The 14,090-nt window shown below is 58.2% G+C and overlaps 1 protein-coding gene across 1 annotated transcript; it reads left to right on the top strand.

The window, feature by feature from the left end:
* Nucleotides 1-3,612: 3,612 nt before the first annotated feature.
* On the top strand, nucleotides 3,613-12,850 carry DLL4 (delta like canonical Notch ligand 4). Its single transcript, XM_006201665.4, has 11 exons — nucleotides 3,613-4,064; nucleotides 4,176-4,445; nucleotides 4,968-5,025; nucleotides 5,801-6,064; nucleotides 6,474-6,534; nucleotides 6,620-6,750; nucleotides 8,253-8,422; nucleotides 8,606-8,825; nucleotides 9,976-10,678; nucleotides 11,176-11,284; nucleotides 11,773-12,850. Exons 1-11 carry the CDS (start codon nucleotides 3,999-4,001, stop codon nucleotides 11,776-11,778), a joined length of 2,058 nt encoding a protein of 685 aa, XP_006201727.1. The 5' UTR covers nucleotides 3,613-3,998; the 3' UTR covers nucleotides 11,779-12,850.
* Nucleotides 12,851-14,090: the final 1,240 nt, after the last annotated feature.

Genomic DNA, 14,090 nt, shown 5'->3' with positions numbered 1-14,090 from the left:
AGGGCGGAGGTGGTTCTGCGGCGGCATCTGTCCCAGGCGGGCGGGAAGCTGCTGCATTAAATTGTAAAATCGATTTATTGACCGGCAGGTGCGAGCAGTGGCAGATGGAGAGTAGCGCTGCTGGGGCGCATCTGCGGGGAGCGGCGGCATCGATCCTGGCCCCTCTCCGAAACCCGTTGGTCCTGGTCCTTTCACGTCGGCTCGCTCCCAATTGCAGGGCCAAGGTCCGCGAAACAGCGGCGCCTGAGAGGCCAGGGTAGCTCTGCTCCCCCCTCTCCCCCCCGCCTGGCCTCAAGGCCCGGGCTGCTCCCCCACGGCTGCCAGGCCCTGCCAGCCCCACTGCCCCAGTTGGCACGCGGCGGGCCGGGCTGACGCGTGGCAGCGCCCTGCGGCAGATGAGGCACGCGCCGGCCTCATTTCAATGTGAATGGATCGAATGGAGCAGCCATGTGGCAGCAACAGTTTGCAAATCTCCCCGCCTTCTGTGCAGCTCCCTGGCCGCCGCTCCCTGCACGTGGCCCCTTCTCCGCAGCGACCACAGCGGCGCCCCTCAAGGCTTAAAAGCCCCGCCCAAGCCAGGCCAGCTCCCCCGCCCCTGGCCTGCCCAGCGGGCGCTGTGGTCCAGCCCCCACCGCTCTCCTACCTGGGTGCAGTTCGTCCCGCGGAGAACGGGGTCCCACTGCTGGAAGGGTACAAAACTGCTCTGGAGGTCTCGGAGCTGCGCCACCCGCCTCTTGGAGGGCGCTTGGGTTAGCAAGTGGGGGAGGGGCTGCGAGACTCTACGCGGCCCAGTAGCACCCTAATCACCGCGGGTCGGCCTCGGGGCAAGGCCCCAGGTGGGGGTTCTGCCTGCTGGGGGGGTGTACAGCGGTCAAACGGAGAGGAAGGCAGAAGCAGAAGGCCCCTGGGGCGGAGGTGGTAGGCCTTGCCTGAAGCCAGGCCTCAGCCCTGCTCTGGCACCGGACTCTGGGCATTGCGGATGCTGGTGAGGATGAGGAACCATGGACCCTCATCCGGGTCCAGTCAGGGAAAGCCCAGCCTGGGAAAGCCCAGGTCGGTTGGGCCTTGCATCCGTGTCCCCTCTCCAGGGCGTCGCCGAACGTCTGCGTAGGGGCAGGGTCGTCAGACGTCCACGTGGGTCTAACCGCACTGTGATGTGCGTCCTCAGATCACCGTAAACCTCCTGCTCCTGGGAGCCCCCAGGACACGTGTTGGGTCATTCTGTCCACAAGTTACGAGTAGGAGAAAAAGTGGAGGAGCCCCAGCTATAGAGCCTCAGCACTTTGGTTCCCTGTCCGCAAGGCGACCATCTCCTATTCAGCAAATGTTGTCAAATCTAGACTCCAGCAGATTGAAGCGCTAGTGGTTATTTAGGGCCAAGGGCGGCGTCCTAGCCTCTTAGGGGAGTAATGAACTTCTGGGACATCACCGGTATAGCAAATAGGTGCTTCATTAATGCTTTTTGATGGCAAGGTGGATTTAACCCTTTCCTCTTCAGGTCAGAGGATTTCTAGGTCTCTGGGATCCCTTGTAAGAATTCTTGACTCTGAGGATAATGATGACACTTTTGTTTGATCCTTGATTGTTTGCAAAGTGCTTTGGAGCATATTACTCCGGATGCGTATGAAGGGTAGAATGTGTTCCAGTTCTGCCAGTATTGAGTAAGATCGCTCCTGTGGGACTACATGTCTCCGTTGAGGGTCAGGCATGAGCCAGAGTCACAAAAGGAGGTTTTTGTTTGTTTGTTTGTTTTTAATGAATTCTCGGGCTAGGATTTCAGGGTGGAAGCGGGAAGAATTATGTAGGGCCGGATGCCAGCTCAGAGGAAAGCGAGGGGCACTCTTTGGCACCCTAGGCAGGACTAAGGGAGTATGGGCGGAGAACCCACTTCTTGTCAAGATAGCTGGGAGGCAAGCCCCGGGCTCCTCCTCCCTCCAGCCTGGGGACTCCGCCTGTTCATAACCTACATTAACTCTGGAGCGCAGCTTGGGCCCATCTGCCGGCCCCCGCCCCACCTCGGTTCCCCACGCCAACCCGCTCGCGCCAGATGGTGGCTGGGAGGGGTGGCCGTGCGTGGGGGACCCCGGAGCCCGTCTCCTTACCTCGCCCCTCCCCCAACCCACGCTCCCAACCTCTTGTTTCTCATCCTTCTCCCCCAATCCTCCACTGCCATCCTCAAGTTTAAAAAAAAGTGTGTATATATATATGTGTGTGTGTGTGTGTGTGTGTGTATGTATCAGATTATGCTCGGCCTAGGCAGCTGTTGGGTACCGCGCCTCCCCCCCAAAAAAACTCCCCCGGGCCCGGGCCGCGTCCCTGCTCCCCCCCGCGCCGATCTTATCACCCGACGACAGCCATCGCTGTGCGGGCGGGCTGACAGCTGAAGCCACAGGGCCCCTACCGCCCTCAGCGTGGCAGAAAGAGAGCTCCCCGGCACCCCTGACACTGGGAGAAGCCAGCCCTCCCCAGTCTAAAGCCTCCGGGGATCACTCTGGTTCCGGGAAAGCAGCTGCACTGCCGCCACTCAGAGAAGTGGGGCCACCCGGGGGTGCCGCGAAGGCGAGACGATTGAAGTGAAGCCGCCAGAAACTCAAACGAGTCCGCGCGCTTCCAGATCAGCCCTACATCTTGTCGTATGAGGAGAGGGCCCAGGTCTGCTCGGCCTCAGCCCGTAGCCTTGACTCTAGTGATTCGTGCCAACTCTGGAGTCAGGAGAGTTCCTCCCTGCCCCAGCGGAGCAACAGGATGGGGCGGCGAGGACTTGGGGCTGCTGGGGTTGGGGGAGAAGGTGGGCACTGGAGCTGAAGCTAAACCCAGGTGAGGGAAGGCGCTGGAGGCGGGGCAGACCCTTATTACCATACAGCTGAGGACGCGCCCCCCTTCTACCTCCGGGACCACGCCCCCCTACCCCCAGCGCCGGGACCACTCGTCTGGGGGCTGGCACGCGCCGAGCCCAAGCAGGGGGCAGAAGGGAGGAGGCACGCGCTGGACACGCCCCCCCCGCAACTAGAGAGACGCCCACCAGGTGGAGGGACTAAGCCCCCCGAGTCTTAGACGTTTGGCTCCTTGTCTTGCTCATAGTGGCCAAAGAGAGGTTAATGCGTCCTCTGGCTTCCTTGCTGCGGAGCGGGGGAGGGGGCGTGGTGGTGATGGGTGGGCGCTCACAGCCTGGGTGCCAGAGACGTCAGGGATTCCTAAGCTCCAGGAAGGTGAGGGAGATCTGAGTTCTTCAGCGTTGGTTTCGCTTTCTGAGCTTAAGTTCTTTTTACCTGCTCTAGGGCTTCAGGTAACTAGCTCCGGCTGCGGACACACCGCCCACGGGGACTCCCCAGTGTCTCCGCCCCCACGACCATCCGGGAACCGCTCGCTCACCTCCCGCCCCATTCTCCCTGGCCCTCCCTCTATCCTCCCACAGCAGGGGTTCAGACCGTAACCCTGCGATTGTGGAGAACTGGTCACCTCGGCACGCGCAGAGCTGGGGGACCCAGGGGCTGAGAGCGGCACGAAGGGGCGGGGATCTGTGCCTGACTGGCTGGCGGGGAGGGGGGGTGGCGAGGGCGGAGGCCCCCTTCGGGCGGCGCTGGGGCTCTAGCAGCTAGAGGCCCGAGGGGAGGGGAGAGTGACCACGAATCTGAGTGACAGGCGGTGAGAGGAGCCAATATATATAAGGAAAGCTCCCGAGCGCGCAGGTTTCAGTAGCGGCGCTGAGCGCAGGCTGGGAACGCGAGGCCAAGAGCCGCAGCTCAAGCCGCCTCAGTGCTGTGTACCCAGGCACTAGCCTGCTTACAGCCCCAGGATTAGCCCGAGGACACGTCCTCAGCGTGGCCGCCGCCCAGCCGCCCTCACCTGGATTACCTACTGCGGCAGTTGGAGCTAGCCAGTAGGCGAGGCAGGAGGAAAGCCCCGAGCGGAGCCTGGCTTTTCAGGGACCCCTCCGGCGGTTGGACGCGCGGGAAAGCTTCGCAGCCGGCGGGTGGAGAGAGCGACCGCCCCAGGGAATGGCAGCAGCGTCCCGTAGCGCCTCTGGCTGGGCGCTACTGCTGCTGGTGGCACTTTGGCAGCAGGTAACGTCCCGCGTCCCCTCCGCCCCCTCCCGCCGTGCCCTGGGCCGGAGCCCCAGGCGTCCGCCGAGCTGACCGCTCTCCTTCCTCCTTCCCTCGATTCCTGTGCAATAGCGTACAGCTGGCTCGGGAGTCTTCCAGCTACAGCTGCAGGAGTTTGCCAACGAGCGCGGCGTGCTAGCCAGCGGGCGGCCGTGCGAACCCGGCTGCCGGACCTTCTTCCGCGTCTGCCTGAAACACTTCCAGGCAGTCGTCTCGCCCGGGCCCTGCACCTTTGGCAGCATCTCCACGCCTGTGCTGGGCACCAATTCCTTCGCCGTCGGGGACGACAGTAGCGGCGGGGGACGCAACCCTCTCCAGCTGCCCTTCAATTTCACCTGGCCGGTGAGCACAACCTGGGCGCGCTGGGAGGTCACGAAAGCCAAAAGAAGGGGGCTCCCTGGGACCAAAGCCCTCTCCCCAGATTTCCATGCTCCCCTCCAACACACACACACACACACACACACACACACACACACACGGGGAATCTCTCTCTTCTGATCTTTTCCGACTCTCCTGGGACATCATCCTCCCATAGGCTCTCACCAATCTCTCACTTTCCAATTCTATGTCCTCTCTTCTCCCAACTCTTGGAATACGATTTTCATCACCTACCAGCTCGGCTCGTCCTCCACCTCCGAATGGCTCTCACGTACATTCCCCAATCCCTCAACCCTCCTCCTACTCTGGATTCTCTCGCCTTGCCTGCTCGCGGTCGATGCTGTGCGCAGACCCGTTATGTTGACCTGGGTGCAGTAACTGTATCCTGCAATTAGTTTAATTAAATCGGCTGCCGCAAGGCACTCCCACCTCCCCCCCAGTTCATCTCGCTCTCTCTCTGTCTCTTCCCCACCTTTCCGTTCCCAGGGTACCTTCTCACTGATCATCGAAGCTTGGCACGCGCCGGGAGACGACCTGCGGCCAGGTAAGTAGCTCGCTCCGCGGCCACAGGGGGGCGATACGGCGCAGCACCGAAAGAGTTAACTGTGATAGGCGGGGGAAGTGCGGGGTGAGGGGTGGGGGCAGGACGCTTAGCTAGGCCGGGAGCTGCGCCCCGCGCTGGACGCTCGGATTCCGCCCGCTGCCTGGACTCTGAGCACAATTGCGTTTCCTGCGGGTTATTTTTGGCGTGGGAACGCGGGGAGCACGGCGGTGAGAAAGGCCGAAGCTGCCAGCGCCGCTGACGGGCCCCTTCCTGTATTTTACACCTTTTGCGAATTCCGCTCCTTTGGAAAGGGAATAATGGCTTTGGGATGTTGTTCTGACACAGAGGAAAAGGATATTTCAGCAGCACAACAATTCTCACTTTGAAAAGGAAAAAGAAAAGAATCACCCATCTCTGAGGGCAGAACCCCTGAATGGGCACCAGAGGACCCCTTACTCTCAGGGTCCTCCCGGACCTGGAGAGCTTTTCTTTTACTTTTTTTCTCCCCCCTCCCTTTTGACCTCTTTTCCTCTTTCCCCTGCCTATCTGCCTCCAGAACACTGGGATATCTTAACATCCTTCTATTGTCCCCCTTTTGAATGGTATCAGGCCCTCTGCACATGTACACAGAGCAGCTAAGCAGTGGGACCTTGCATTCCTCTGGCCTGTGCTCGCTGGCAGGTGGGGGTCATCTGGATAACTGGTTTGATCCAGCAGTTTCTGGCACTCTTGGGCACTGGCTGCCCTTCCTTGACCCAGCCCTCTGCTCCTTCAGAGGCCTTGCCACCAGACGCACTCATCAGCAAGATCGCCATCCAGGGCTCCCTAGCTGTGGGCCAGAACTGGCTACTGGATGAGCAGACCAGCCGTCTCACAAGGCTGCGCTACTCTTACCGGGTCATCTGCAGTGACAACTACTATGGAGACAGCTGCTCACGTCTATGCAAGAAGCGCAATGACCACTTCGGCCACTATGTGTGCCAGCCAGATGGCAGCCTGTCCTGCCTGCCAGGCTGGACTGGGGAGTACTGCGAACAGCGTAAGCAGCCAAGTTCCCACCTGCCTGGGGGGGGGTCCCCTGAACAAATGTGGTGGCGTCTTCTCAGCCACAGCCTGCCTCTCTCTGTCAAGAGCAGGTCTGGGCTGTCCACTAACTGGGCCTCAGAAACAGCTGGGGATGCTTCGGATGGGCTTGGACTCTGCCCTCTCTCTTCTCAGTGCTCCTCCCCATCCTCCACATCATACTAATACCCACAAACACCCCTTTATTGCATTCCGTCCAGCCTGGATTCTCCTCTGGGCCATTGTTTCATCCACGGCCCCTCTGGGAGGCCAGGAGTGGGAAGTGAACCTGGGAGAGTGGGGCACCCCTAGAGCCAAGAGAGGGAGAGTGGGGCTTCAGAGTCATTGGCATCCCACCCTCACCCAGCCCTGTTTTCTTTCCTCAGCTATCTGTCTTTCTGGCTGTCATGAACAGAATGGCTACTGTAGCAAGCCAGCGGAGTGCATGTGAGTAGGGGACAGGAAGCGGTGAGGGGGGAGCTGTCTCCTTGCCCGGCCCTCACCTCACCCTCAGCCTCTCTCTGTTCCACAGCTGCCGCCCAGGCTGGCAGGGCCGCCTATGCAACGAATGCATCCCCCACAATGGTTGTCGCCATGGCACCTGCAGCACCCCCTGGCAGTGTACTTGTGATGAGGGCTGGGGAGGCCTATTCTGTGACCAAGGTGAGTCAGGGCAAAGGGAGGGGACAGGAGAGATAGGAAGGGGATGAGGGACCAGAGTTGTCACCTAGACCCTTCTTACTGCTGAGCTCACTCTCCAATATCCTTCAAGGAGCTTGGGACTTGTAAGGATCTTAACAACTGGCCTAGAATGAGATGGTGGGTCCTTCTTCCTCAGGTACTGGGGGGACAGGATGGGTGGAGAAATCAGGAGGGCGACAAGTTGGCAGCCCGAAGGTTGCACTCATAAATTCCAGCAAGTCCGGAGAGAGGGATGCCGAGCTCAGTTCCTCTTTCTACCTTGTAGTTACCTATTAACCCCCTAAGTGTTTGCTTACCTGCCAGGGCTGTTTGAGCAGCTCTCCCCTAAACATCTGTCTGGTGGGGTGTGCCCACCGGCTGCCCCGAGGCTGGGGGTGAGCTGGGCCTCTGGGCGGAGTGACATCTAACCGCCTTCTCGGTGTGGCAAAAACAGCCTCCCTTGTTCTCCCCAACTGCACTTGCCAGGCAGCTGGCTGTCTCTTCCCGGTGTTTGGGGGGCTGGTCACTCTTTTGGCTGGACAGGGGTCTGCCAGCCCCCACCATGGGGGAGGGAGCCTTTTCTTCTTCATCCTAGTAGCCAGCTGCAGCGTGTGCCTCCCATTTTCAGGGTCAAAAGGGGTGGCTGCTGCCATGGAGACACCAGCACAGACCTGGGTAGGGTGGGCAGGACGCTTGCCAGGACTGAAAGAACTTGCTTGGGCCCTGACTTGCTGGCAACAAGGGGCTTTGAATTTAGCCCCTGTATTCTGTGTGTGTGTGTGTGTGTGTGTGTGTGTGTGTGTGTGTGTGTGTAGGTATGAGAGACTCTCTCCCCCATCTCCTCCCCGCCAAACACACACACACCTCGTTCCTGCCCACTTCTTTCCTCTCCCCACATTTGCTCCCAGGTGACGTAGTCATACTCATCTTATGCAAACACAGACCTCATAGTCCCTATACTTGCTCTGTCTGGTTCTCCCTCCCTGTCCTTCTGGAATAAGAAAATAAATACTTATATTTCAAAAGACCCTTGTAACGCATCCCCCTTTAAAAATCACCTGGTGACCACCTCTGGTGGCTCTCGCCTCCCCTCTGTTCTTTACATCTGTTAAAATTGTAGCCCACCCTTCCAGGCTTATATCAGCTATGCCTCCAGCATGAACCTTTTTCTGACATCCTCCTCAATGTGTGGCCTTATGTCCAGTCCTCATCCTTATCTTCATTCTCCCCTCGCTGCCAGTGTTTGTGAGCTTACCTGAGGCAGTTGTCCAATTGGGTTTATTCATGTTTGATTGATTGCACTGCTCAGGAGGTGCTTTGATATACATGATTTCATTGGGCAGAAGAGAAAGGGTATTTGCACCTGGAAGACTTGAAGTTGAAGCCTCTAGGCCAAACACCGAAGGTGAACCTACACCCCGAGGAGCCTGAAAGCGGGGACCACTCTCTGGCTCTGCTCAGTGTGTTGGTTCCTGTCTCCGCAGATCTCAACTACTGCACCCACCACTCCCCGTGCAAGAATGGGGCGACGTGCTCCAACAGTGGGCAGCGGAGCTACACCTGCACCTGTCGCCCAGGCTACACTGGTGTGGACTGTGAGCTGGAGCTCAGCGAGTGTGACAGCAATCCCTGTCGCAATGGAGGCAGCTGTAAGGTGAGGCCAAGGCCAGAGCAGGAAGGCAGAGTTCTGGCCAGGTGGTACCCAGGCATCCCTGTGCCAAGTAGGCAGTGGATGTGCGGCCACAGGCAGGCACTGTGGGCAGGTGGGGCCTAGCCACCAGTCATGCATCCCTGCCCCCCAGTGTCTGACTTCAGCCCCTTTCTACTCTTTCTCCAGGACCAGGAGGATGGCTACCACTGCCTGTGTCCCCCAGGCTACTATGGTCTGCACTGTGAACACAGCACCTTGAGTTGTGCCGACTCTCCCTGCTTCAATGGGGGCTCCTGTCGGGAGCGCAACCAGGGGGCCAGCTATGCCTGCGAATGCCCCCCCAACTTCACTGGCTCCAACTGTGAGAAGAAAGTGGACAGGTGTACCAGCAACCCGTGTGCCAATGGTGCGTCCTGTTGCCTTGCTAACTTGGTGGACTGGCCCTGGGGCCAAGAGAACCTTCTGGTGAGGGAGGGTCACAAGAGGAGAGACGCCTTGTCTGTCACTCTGGGCAGGCTGAGACAGATCCCCATCTGCTCTAGATGGTGAAGAGCTTGCTTGAATCTGGGTGGCTTTGGAAGAGGAGCAGGTTAGCAGTGGGTTCAGGCCTTTGGAGAAGGAGTAGTGTACACCCTGCCTGCTTTCCTTTCCTACTCCCATGTCCTGATCTTGCTGGGGTGGCCTCTGACCCTCCCCAGGGAGTCCTGGGCTAGAATGGACCTTGGAGACTTCGTGTCCCTCCTGAACGAGGCTAGCACGGTCAGAGCCCTGCTCCTAGAGGCCTCACGTTGCCCCATGGCCACAGTGAGCCTGGCATGGCGTAAGGCGTCTAGAATGTTCAGCATTTTGTGGGCCACCAAGAATGCTGGTTATCTTTGTCTCATTGGTCTTCTGGTGACCCTCCGTGAGGGTCCAGCACTGGGCAGGAGAGAAGCCTCAGGAGCTGGAGAGGGATTGGAAGGGCTGAGATGGAGTTTGCTCTCTGGCTTATCACTTAGTTAACTTCCTGGAGCCACAGTTTCTTCATCAGTGAATGGGAAAATATAGTCCCTGTCCTCTGTCTCTCACATGGTTGTGAAGATTAAGTGAAACAATGATGAAACATGTCTTTGAGCATTTCCTATACACCAGGCACATGCTCCTGCTTTCATATATCATCTTATTTAACGTCCACACATCTTCTATGGAGGGCATAGCATTATACTCCAATTTGACAGATGAGGAAACTGAGGCTTAGTAAAGCAACAGGTGCCAGATCCCCAGCTAGAGACAGACAGCTGAGATTCAAACCCACGCATACCTGTCTGGTTTTACTATAAGATGCTAGTAATTTTTATATACCAGCCCACTGAGGTATAGAGGACCAGGGTCATCCTCAACTCGAGGTCTCCTGACTCTTCATGCAGCGCTCTTTGTAGTGGGATCTGTAAATGCTGGCCGTGTTCCTGGAGACAGAAGGACCTGAGCTTGGAGCTCATTCCTGGGATGGGGCATCACCCTCTGCACTAGGGGATACCTGGTAAAGTGCTGACTTGTGCCCCGGTGTGTACCTACAGGGGGCCAGTGCCTGAACCGAGGTCCGAACCGCATGTGCCGCTGCCGTCCTGGATTCACAGGCACCCACTGTGAACTCCACATCAGCGACTGTGCCCGCAGCCCTTGTGCCCACGGCGGCACTTGCCACGACCTGGAGAATGGGCTCATGTGCACCTGCCCTGCCGGCTTCTCCGGCCGGCGCTGCGAGGTGCGGATCCCCACTGATGCCTGTGCCTCGGGACCCTGCTTCAACGGGGCCACCTGCTATGCTGGCCTTGCCCCCGACAACTTCGTCTGCAACTGCCCCTATGGCTTTGTGGGCAGCCGCTGCGAGTTCCCCATGAGCATGCCCCCCAGCTTCCCCTGGGTGGCTGTCTCCCTGGGCGTGGGGCTGGTGGTGGTGCTGGTCTTACTGTGCATGGTGGCAGTGGCGGTGCGGCAGCTGCGGCTGAGGCGGCCTGACGACGGCAGCAGGGAGGCCATGAATAACTTGTCAGACTTCCAGAAGGACAACCTGATCCCTGCCGCCCAGCTCAAGAACACAAACCAGAAGAAGGAGCTGGAAGTGGACTGTGGCCTGGACAAGTCCAACTGTGGCAAACAGCAGAATCATACATTGGACTATAATCTGGCCCCAGGGCCCCTGTTGCGGGGGACCATTTCTGGGAAATATCCTCACAGTGACAAGAGCTTAGGGGAGAAGGCGCCACTGCGGTTACACAGGTGAGCAGCACCTGGAGGCCCAGGGCCTGCCACGGACCCCCGTGTGGCACTGCCTGGGCTCCCCCAGGACAGGTGGGAGGCTGGCACCAGGCCCTTGACTGCTTTTAAGCAAACGGGGGTTCTTGCTGCTGACAGTGGATTAGGATTCACCAACAAGTTCTCTGCCAGGGTCTCTTTGTCCCCCCTTCCCAGTCATTCATTCATTCACAAATGCTAACTGTCCACGATATGTCTCTGGTGACTCCTGTCCTCCCACGGCGTGGCTTGTCAAATTGGCTTTTTCCAGGACCCTCTGGTCAGGTTGGGGGTCCTGTGGCTCTCATAGGGCCTGTTCCTAACTGTCCCCCAGCTGGCATTGGGCATCCCTAGTCCCCGTGTTTTCTCCCAGAGCCACCTCTGCCAGTTCCCTTTGGCTCACCAGGGTCCAGGTTAGCACCTCACCTCCCTCCAGCCCTCTCCCCACCCCTCCCTCACCAGCTTGTCTTGTGTTCTCTCAGTGAAAAGCCAGAGTGTCGGATATCAGCGATATGCTCCCCCAGGGACTCCATGTACCAGTCTGTGTGTTTGATATCAGAAGAGAGGAACGAATGTGTCATTGCCACAGAGGTGAGCGCTGGGTTCGCCTTCCCTTCTAACATGTCCCTTCCTGCCTTTAGGGGGATGAGAAAGTGGCTCTTGACCCTTGGGGCTGCTCCTGAAGGGTGGGTCAGCACCCCTCCTTGGCAGGCCGGGCTCTGTGGCTCTCAGATCCCTGCTGGCCTCGTTGCCACAGAGGGTGTGAAACAGGAGCTGCGGTGGCGAGCCGGCCCAGTCTCTTCCTGCTGTGTTAGTGCTGGGCTAGGCGGCCATGGCACCTGGCCAGCTCCCAGGCGCTGCTTCCCAGCTGCTGGTGGGTGAGGGTGGTTGTCTTGTGCCCCTCCTACTTGCTGGCTTCCTTCACTGGCCCACCTCATGAGGACAGGCTCCCAGGCATGTGCATGTGTTGAGGCAGAAGACCAGGAGGCTGCCCCCCCTTCACCCCGCCCAGGGCAGCCATGGAGAGAGTGTTTGTACCCCAGGGTAACCCACTTTCCTGCTCTCCACATGCTCCCCAGGTATAAGGCAGGAGCCTCCCCAGCACATCCCAGCCTTGCCCCAGCAGCTGGACCTTCCTTCTGCATTGTTTACATTGCATCCTGGATGGAACATTTTTAATATGCAACGTGCTGCTCTCAGGAGGAAGAGGGAATGGCATGAACTGGACGGACTGTGAACTTGCCAAGAGATGCAGTACCCTTCCACATCTTTGGGTGTCTGTCTGGCATCAGATTGGCAGCTGCGCCAGCCAGGGGAACAGAGGAGAGGAGAGGTGCCACTTGGACCCATCCTGCCAGCAGTGGCCTTCAGAGGGCTCCTTTGGGGCTTTGGCCTGTTTTCCAGAGGGAGTGGCAGTGGTCCCTGGGGCCTGGAGCTGCTGTGGCCTCCACTGGCATCTGCGTTTCCAAAAGTGCCTTGGCCCAGGCTCCATAACGACAGCTGGGTCCAAATCAGAGAGAGAGGAGGCCAGCAAGGGCAGGTCCGTCTATGGGCCGGGAAACCATCTGGTGCAGCTCTTGGCAGGAGTGTCCCTGCAGGTGAGGTGAGCGCCCCAAGTGGGCGGAGCACTTTCTGCCCTGTGCCTCCAACTACTGCACGTGGGCCTTGCTCCTCACATGGCCCCAGTCTCTCCCTGGCCCAGGCCCTCTAGGCAAGGATACTGGTAAGCCTTACCTGGCTTCTACAGCCTCTGGCGTTGGGTGCCTCTGGGCTCCTGTGAGCAGACAGGTGGAGGGCCTGTCCCCTCTGCCAGTCAAAGGCACCAGGCCTAACTGGGGAGTTTAGGGCAGCGATGGTGGAAATCCCAGTGAGGGAGAAATTGGGTGCTGTCACCACTTAGGCCCTTTCCTCCCTCAAGCCCATTCCTACGGCCTTGAGCCTGGGCTCTGCCCACACCCACTACTGCCCTTAGACCACCCCTGAAGCCGATCTTCAGAAATCAATAATATGAGTTTTTATTTTGTTTGTTTTTTTGTAGTTTATTTTGGAGTCTAGTATTTCGATAATTTAAGAATCAGAAGCACTGACCTTTCTACATTTTATAACATTATTTTGTATATAATGTGTATTTATAATATGGAACAGATGTGTACAGGAGTTTATTACTTCCTGGGTCCTGTCTTTGTGATGGCAGAGTGGGAATCTTCTCCCCGTCCTCTGACTCCCCTTCTCATATTGCTGCCGGCTGCCCCCCTCCACCGGCCTAGAACCCCTAGGACCTGTGCATGCACTTGGGCTCCAGGCCCTTGTCCTCTTCCCGTCCTTGGGGAGCCCGGCCTCACCCTTCTCGTCCCCAGCCTAGGCCAGCTTCCTCTACCTGATGGCTTGAGGCTGGCTGCAGCTCCCCTTTCCCCTTTTATGTTCGCATCATTCCTTGGGGGATATGCCCTCAGCCTGAATCTATCCCCCTCTCTTTTGTCAAGTCTGAAACCCTAGTCAGCATGGGGGATACAGAAATTTGGGGGAAGGAGAATCTTCCCTGTTTTCCTCTTTTCAAAAGGATTCTCTAGTCAGAGAAGAGGGTCTCTGAACCATGATGACATCTGGGCCCTTCCTCCTGCTGTTGCAGGTTCTTAGATGGACCAGCACCCTGCTCTTTGCTTGGCCCCAGCAGGGCACTGGTCTTGGTGCAGGGGGATTTGCCTTGGGTCAGTCCTCCTTGAAGCTGGGTAAGAGAGCCGAGTCTGGGTGCCTGGCAGGGCCAGAGCTGCTGGAGTTGATTGAAGACTCAAGGGAGGGGAGGAGGAAGAAAAAGGAACCTTCCCTGTGTCCAAGTTTCTCTGGCTGAGGCCCTAATGAGGGAGTTTCCCATCTCTACTTCATGGCTAGTTTCCTGTAAGGTGCAAGATGGTCCCTAAGGTGCCACAGTCTTCTCTCTACAGCCACAAACATACCCCATGGAGAGCAACTGATGATAAAAATGACCACTGAGACAAAAAGCAGAGCAGGATGCTCCCAGCTCTTAGCTTGTTCACAGTAAAGCAAAATAGATCCAGCAGATGCTCCCAGTGTGGAGTCCAAATATTTGCAGCGCTACTTGCCCTCCTTTCCCCTCTTTCTCCTTGACGCACACAGCACGCTGGCCCCTAATCTGAGTGCTATGCCAGAGACAAGGGAGCAAGAGACCCAGGTTCATCCACCCTCACCCGCACCCACACGCTCCATGCCTTGCCCATTGCTCCCTGTTCCCCTTGCTGTAGACACAGGGTATCAAACAGGAAAGCATTCAGGGAACCGTTCCCACAGCCTGAGCCGGCAGCCGGGGGGAAGAACAACACGACCTCACTCTTCCTGCCCAAAATGAAACAGGAAAGCAGCTCCCGGGCCCTGGGGGGGT

Source organism: Vicugna pacos, chromosome 6 (genome assembly GCF_048564905.1).
Source record: "Vicugna pacos chromosome 6, VicPac4, whole genome shotgun sequence".
Lineage (NCBI taxonomy): Eukaryota > Metazoa > Chordata > Mammalia > Artiodactyla > Camelidae > Vicugna > Vicugna pacos.
The sequence above is the reverse complement of the archived record's forward strand: the minus strand, read 5'-3'. Positions and strand labels throughout refer to the sequence as shown.